At 42.8% G+C, this 7,759-nt stretch overlaps 1 protein-coding gene across 1 annotated transcript in view; it reads right to left on the bottom strand.

The window, feature by feature from the left end:
* Positions 1-1,937: 1,937 nt before the first annotated feature.
* Positions 1,938-7,759, bottom strand: part of LOC128698310 (uncharacterized) — a 33,935-nt gene continuing 28,113 nt past the window's right edge. Inside the window, exons 4-5 of the mRNA XM_070104529.1 lie at positions 6,442-6,561; positions 1,938-3,119 (exon numbers count right to left, since the gene is read on the bottom strand). Of these exons, the coding sequence (XP_069960630.1) occupies positions 3,013-3,119; positions 6,442-6,561 (227 nt within the window). The 3' untranslated portion in view covers positions 1,938-3,012. The remainder of the gene's footprint in view (positions 3,120-6,441; positions 6,562-7,759) is intronic.

Here is a 7,759-nt window from a genome sequence, read left to right as displayed (position 1 = left end):
CCTCTTCTGCCCTCTGACTAATGCTTTTATTAACTCCACACCTTCTAATTTCCACACTCCGAATTTTCTGCATAATATTTACACCACACATTGCCCTTAGACAGGACATCTCCACTGCCTCCAACCGTCTCCTCGCTGCTGCATTTACCACCCAAGCTTCACATCCATATAAGAGTGTTGGTACTACTATACTTTCATACATTCCCTTCTTTGCCTCAATAGATAACGTTTTTTGACTCCACATATACTTCAATGCACCACTCATCTTTTTTCCCTCATCAATTCTATGATTAACCTCATCCTTCATAAATCCATCCGCCGACGCGTCAACTCCCAAGTATCTGAAAACATTCACTTCTTCCATACTCTTCCTCCCCAATTTGATATCCAATTTTTCTTTATCTAAATCATTTGATACCCTCATCACCTTACTCTTTTCTATGTTCACTTTCAACTTTCTACCTTTACACACATTCTCAAACTCATCCACTAACCTTTGTAATTTTTCTTTAGAATCTCCCATAAGCACAGTATCATCAGCAAAAAGTAACTGTGTCAGTTCCCATTTTGAATTTGATTCCCCATAATTTAATCCCACCCCTCTCCCGAACACCCTAGCATTTACTTCTTTTACAACCCCATCTATAATATTAAATATTAAACAACCATGGTGACATTACACATCCCTGTCTAAGACCTACTTTTACCGGGAAGTGTTCTCCCTCTCTTCTACATGCCCTAACCTGAGCCTCACTATCCTCATAAAAGCTCTTTACAGCATTTAGTAACTTACCACCTATTCCATATACTTACAACATCTGCCACATTGCTCCTCTATCCACTCTATCATATGCCTTTTCTAAATCCATAAATGCAATAAAAACTTCCCTACCTTTATCTAAATACTGTTCACATATATGCTTCAATGTAAACACTTGATCTACACATCCCCTACCCACTCTGAAGCCTCCTTGCTCGTCCGCAATTCTACATTCTGTCTTACCTCTAATTCTTTCAATAATAACCCTACCGTATACTTTTCCTGTTATACTCAGTAAACTTATTCCTCTATAATTTTTACAATCTCTTTTGTCCCCTTTCCCTTTATATAAAGGGACTATACATGCTCTCCACCAATCCCTAGGTACCTTCCCCTCTTTCATACATTTATTAAACAAAAGTACCAACCACTCCAACACTATATCCCCCCCTGCTTTTAACATTTCTGTCATGATCCCATCAGTTCCAGCTGCTTTACCCCCTTTCATTCTACGTAATGCCTCACGTACCTCCACCACACTTACATTCTGCTCTTCTTCACTCCTAAAAGATGGTATACCTCCCTGGCCAGTGCATGAAATTACTGCCTCTCTTTCTTCCTTAACATTTAAAAGTTCCTCAAAATATTCTCGCCATCTACCTAATACCTCCATCTCCCCATCTACTAACTCCCCTACTCTGTTTTTAACGGACAAATCCATACTTTCCCTAGGCTTTCTTAACTTGTTTAACTCACTCCAAAATTTTTTCTTATTTTCATTAAAATTTCTTGACAGTGCCTCTCCCACTCTTTCATCTGCTCTCCTTTTGCACTCTCTCACCACTCTCTTCACCTTTCTTTTACTCTCCATATACTCTGCTCTTCTTATAACACTTCTGCTTTGTAAAAACCTCTCATAAGCTACCTTTTTCTCTTTTATCACACCCTTTACTTCATCATTCCACCAATCACTCCTCTTTCCTCCTGCACCCACCCTCCTATAACCACAAACTTCTGCCCCACATTCTAATACTGCATTTTTAAAACTATTCCAACCCTATATATATATAGATATATATATATATATATATTTATATATATTTATATATATATATATATTTATATATATATATATATATATATATATCTTAGTCGAAAGATATTTTACAATGCCGTTTATGTATGTAATCTACAAATAGAAATTATTTTTTTTTGAGGGGCGAGGGGGCTAAGACGCAGATGTGCTGTATATCAAGCTTGTGTTTACCAAGCTTCTGGTGTCTCACGTATACCATACCTGAGACATGCAAATTCTTTCTCTAATAATTATCATAAGGACCTGCCTCGCATGGGCCAGTAGGCCTTCTGCACTGTTCCTCCATTCTTATGTTCTTATAAAACCTCCCTTGATCATCGTTTCTGCTTGTCTCTCTTGCTTATAACATCAGTTTCCTGTAGACAGTGATCCAGGTCCTGGCAGATTCTCCTTCCAGTTGGAGTTGCGTGGGCAGTGTCCTCCTAACTGGAGTCGTGGTTATAAGATAACCCCAGTGGAGTTTACCTGGAGAGGGTTTCGGGGGTCTCCACCCCGGCGGCTCGGTCTGAGACCAGGCCTCATGGTGGATCAGGGTCTGATCAACCAGGCTGTTACTGCTGACGTACGAACAAGCTAACGTACGAACCACAGCCCAGTTGGTCAGGTACTGACTTTAGGTGCCTGTCCAGTGCCTTCTTGAAGACAACCAGGGGTCTATTGGCAATTCCCCTTATGCTGGGAGGCATTTGAACAGTCCTGGGCCCCGGACACCTATGGAGTTTTTGCTCATTTTACGAAGCCTTGCGCTAGTCCACGCCGTTAAAGATTAGATCACATCCAAAAAAGTAAAGGTTAAATCTCCGACCGAAACAGAAAAGAATGTATGAACGCGTTAAGTGTGTGCTGGGATCTCGGGTCGCTTACAAGAACTCGGTGAACCAAGAGACAGGTAATGTTTCACAGACACTCAAACAACATTAACCCTCAGCCTCCTCCAATTCCTTTTTCTCATCACCTACAAAAAATAAAAATGTCTCTTTTGACGACATCTTCACTACACTCGCATTTCCTCTCTTCTGACATTTCAACTATACTCACGTTACCCCTATTCTTACATCTCCACAACACTCACATTTCCACTGTTCTCACATCTCCACTACACAACAGCAGATCCAAAGTTCGTAGTCACAAAGAAATCTAGAAGATGGAAGATGTCTTAGGAGACAACATCAGCGAGCAAAACGGTAAGTCCTGTACTCGTTATCACACACGTCACCCACAACGAAGACGACCATGTTAATGATGGCGCCAACGATGGGTGATCTGTAGAGGAGAAAGAAAACACGTAATGTAATGAATATTCTTAATAAAAGAAACTAGTGTGGAACCCGTGATATGACGACCATAATATTGCAAGTACAACGGTGTACCACTGCATGACAAAGGGTCGATTTTTACCTATCAGAATATGATCATTATAACCCTGTATGGTTCATGGTAGAATGTTAATGGTATACAATACCGACAGATGGTTGAGTAAGATGCATGAGCAACAGTTGTGACAACAGGTTAGGTTAGGTTAGGTTAGGTAAGATCGGTCAGGAAACAGGACAAGTGTTTCCTGACGCTGGTCTTAGTTATATAATGATTCGCCACTGGAGCTTTTGGTCATCTGACCGAGGCCTTCCACTGGCTTACCAGTGATACGTTGAACACAGATCGAAAAGTCGTCAATTTTGTTTTGTTAGTGAGTTTGGATTTGAGAAGGACCTGCCTTGTATGGGCCAGTAAGCCTGCTGCAGTGTTCCCTCCTTCTAGTCTCCGTCCTTCTAGTCTCCGTCCTTCTAGTCTCCGTCCTTCCAGTCTCCGTCCTTCTAGTCTCCGTCCTTCTAGTCTCCGTACTTCTGGTCTCCGTCCTTCTAGTCTCCGTCCTTCTAGTCTCTGTCCTCCTAGTCTCCGTCCTCCTAGTCTCCGTCCTTCTAGTCTCCGTCCTTCTAGTCTCCATCCTTCTAGTTTCCGTCCTTCTAGTCTCCGTCCTTCTAGTCTCCGTCCTTCTAGTCTCCGTCCTTCCAGTCTCCGTCCTTCTAGTCTCCATCCTTCTAGTCTCCGTCCTTCTAGTCTCCATCCTTCTAGTCTCTGTCCTTCTAGTCTCCGTTCTTCTAGTCTCCGTCCTTCTAGTCTCCGTCCTTCTAGTCTCTGTCCTTCTAGTCTCTGTCCTTCTAGTCTCCGTCCTTCTAGTCTCCGTCCTTCTAGTATCCGTCCTTCTAGTCTCCGTCCTTCTAGTCTCCGTTCTTCTAGTCTCCGTCCTTCTAGTCTCCGTCCTTCTAGTCTCCGTCCTTCTAGTCTCCGTCCGTCTAGTCTCTGTCCTTCTAGTCTCTGTCCTTCTAGTCTCCGTTCTTTTAGTCTCCGTCCTTCTAGTCTCCGTTCTTCTAGTCTCTGTCCTTCTAGTCTCTGTCCTTCTAGTCTCTGTCCTTCTAGTCTCTGTCCTTCTAGTCTCCGTCCTTCTAGTCTCTGTCCTTCTAGTCTCCGTCCTTCTAGTCTCTGTCCTTCTAGTCTCTGTCCTTCTAGTCTCCGTCCTTCTAGTCTCCGTCCTTCTAGTCTCCGTCCTTCCAGTCTCCGTCCTTCTAGTCTCCATCCTTCTAGTCTCCGTCCTTCTAGTCTCCATCCTTCTAGTCTCTGTCCTTCTAGTCTCCGTTCTTCTAGTCTCCGTCCTTCTAGTCTCCGTTCTTCTAGTCTCTGTCCTTCTAGTCTCTGTCCTTCTAGTCTCTGTCCTTCTAGTCTCTGTCCTTCTAGTCTCCGTCCTTCTAGTCTCCGTCCTTCTAGTCTCCGTCCTTCTAGTCTCCGTCCTTCCAGTCTTCATCCTTCTAGTCTTTATCTTTCTAGTCTCCATCATCCTAGTCTCCATCCTTCTAGTGCCCTGATACATCCATATTGCCCTGATACATCCTTAGCGCCCTGATACATCCTTAGTGCCCTGATACATCCTTAGTGCCCTGATACATCCTTAGTGCCCTAATACATCCTTAGTGCCCTGATACATCCTTAGTGCCCTGATACATCCTTAGTGCCCTGATACATCCTTAGTGCCCCAATACATCTTTAGCGCCCTGATACATCCTTAGTGCCCTGATACATCCTTAGTGCCCCGATACATCCTTAGTGCCCTGATACATCCTTAGTGCCCCAATACATCCTTAGTGCCCTGATACATCTTTAGTGCCCTGATACATCCTTAGTGCCCTGATGCATCCCTGGTGCCCTGAAACGCCCGTGTACTACCATACTGTAATCTAAGGTAATCTCAGGTCAAGGGGACAGTGTGTGTGTGCTGGTTGGTTTGTTAAGGAGGGTCATTAAGGCTGCAAGTCACCTGTATTCCATACCCCCGGCCGGGCTTGAACCCGCGGTCATAGAGTCTCAAAACTCCAGCCCGTCGCGTTAGCCACTAGACCAGCTAGCCACAATAAGATTCATCCAACTAGGTATATTTCTACACCATAGGAAAGTTAGCACAGGCACCTCTGTGACCACAAATGCAAGTTTTTACAGACGAATCTCTAGCTAGCGTGGCCGTGACGAACTCTAGCTCAAGTCCCTTCACTGCCGTCAACATGACTCAAGAAATCGTAATGACACGATTGCAAATAAACCATACCCCCGACTCTATGACCGCGGGTTCAATCCCGGCCGGGGGTATGGTTTATTTGCAATCGTGTCATTACGATTTCTTGAGACACCTGTATTCCACCATTTAAGAAGACTTGAATCTCCAAAGCTAGGTTCAAGTAACCTCTCAGCATATATACACTGAAAGATATACACAGAACGGTGTATATATCCTTGACGGTGTATATATCCTTGGTGGGTGCTGATTACCATGTGAATCAAAGGTCTAACTGATTGGCAACTAACTTGATTTTGATGTCCGTGGTGCATTGGCGGACCTACATTTTGGGGACCCTGAAGCTTGAACTGTTATGGGGGCCCCTTCGCAACCCTTTCTTATACAGTAGAACCAAAATTTTTAAGCAATGTGGATTAAAGTGGCGTCTGGGCCCCCTCCGGGATTCGGGGCCCTGAAACTTAACCTACATCATCTTCATGGTAGATCCGCACCTAACACGGTGTGTGTTGCTTAAAGTAACCCAACTTAACCTAATCTTACGCAACGTAAGTTAACCAGATGTGATGAATAGGCCTAGGAACTAGGCCTCAAAAGGGTTAAGAGGAGAACATCTGGATTTATATCTACAGTTCACTTACCTGTTACAAGAAAATTCAGGAACTTTGCTTAATATATCTGGTATCTTATTTTCCTTAATAAGGTGTAAAGTGAGAAACGAAGATATTTGAACTTAGCCATACCACGGGAGGGAATAGAACCCGCGGTCAAAGAATCATAAAACTTCTGACCGATGCGCTAGCCACTGGGCCAGCTAGCTACAACTAGTGGTGGCCTATGCTAACCTTCCTATGGTGTAGAAATATACCTAGTTGGATGAATCTTATTGTGGCTAGCTGGTCCAGTGGCTAAAGCGATGGTCTGGAGTTTATGACTCTTCGACCGCGGGTTCTAACCCCACCCGTGGAATGGCTTGTTTGCAATCGTGTCATTACGATTTCTTTGGGTCATATCTGAACTTACCAAAATATGATCCGAAACTGAGTGGAGTTTGTCGTTGCTGGTCCTCAGGATCAATCCTTACTGAGTCTTCCTTCTCCTGGATGAACCTTTTCTGGCTCACTGACGTGGTCGTCTCCACAGCTGTGACGAGGAGAAACACTGGTGAGAAAGGATCACCGCAGAAGGTCTACTGGCCTGTTGGATTAGGTTAGGTTAGATTTGTCAGGATACAGGACAAGTGTTTCCTGAGGCGGGTGGAGATTGTGGGAAGTGGAAGGATATTTGTAGGGAATTAAACTAGAGAGAAAGAGAGAGAGAGAGAGAGAGAGAGAGAGAGAGAGAGAGAGAGAGAGAGAGAGAGAGAGAGAGAGAGAGAGAGAGAGAGAGAGAGAGAGAATGATAATGGCCTCATTAACCAGGTCTTTTAAACTCACAGATAACCTTCAGAGAAAGTAAAAAGTAGCCCAGGCGATGTTTAACGAAGTTATTTATATCCATAATAAGTATAATAATAATAATATAATAACAATGATGTTAATAATCATAATAATACTTGCAATAATAACACTAATACTACTACTAATAATAATATCTTAAAAGTACATTTTTCAACTAGTAAATAATTACGGGACATTAGTGGAATGTATTATAGATAGCTCCTGGGCCCAGCTTATGTCTCAGTGTTTTATACTACATGGTTAGTTTAGGTTATATTAGGTTAGGTAAGGTTAGGTTAGGACAGGTTAGATAAGGTAATGTTAGGTTAGGTTAGGACAGGTTAGATAAGGTAATGTTAGGTTAGGTTAGGACAGGTTAGATAAGGTAATGTTAGGTTAGGTTAGGACAGGTTAGATAAGGTAATGTTAGGTTAGGTTAGGACAGGTTAGATAAGGTAATGTTAGGTTAGGTTAGGACAGGTTAGATAAGGTAATGTTAGGTTAGGTAAGGTTAGGTTAGGACAGGTTAGATAGGGTAAGGTTAGGTTAGGTTATATTAGGTTAGATTAGATTATGTTAGATTAGGTTAAGTTAGGTAAGATTAGGTAAAGTTAGGTAAGGTTAGGTTAGGTTGGGTTACGTTAGGTTAGGTTAGGTTAGGACAGGTTAGATAAGGTAATGTTAGGTTAGGTTATGCAAGGTTAGGTTAGGTTAGGTTAGGTTAGGCTAGGTTAGGTTAGGTTAGGACAGGTTAGATAGGGTTAGGTTAGGTAAGGTTAGGTTAGATTAGGTTAGGTTAGGTTAGGTTAGGTTAGGTAAGGTAATGTTAGGTTAGGTTAGGTTAGGTTAGGTTAGGTAAGGTTAGGTAAGGTTAGGTTAGGTATGGTTAGGTTAGGTTAGGT

Source organism: Cherax quadricarinatus, chromosome 92, assembly GCF_038502225.1.
Source record: "Cherax quadricarinatus isolate ZL_2023a chromosome 92, ASM3850222v1, whole genome shotgun sequence".
NCBI lineage: Eukaryota > Metazoa > Arthropoda > Malacostraca > Decapoda > Parastacidae > Cherax > Cherax quadricarinatus.
The sequence above is the reverse complement of the archived record's forward strand: the minus strand, read 5'-3'. Positions and strand labels throughout refer to the sequence as shown.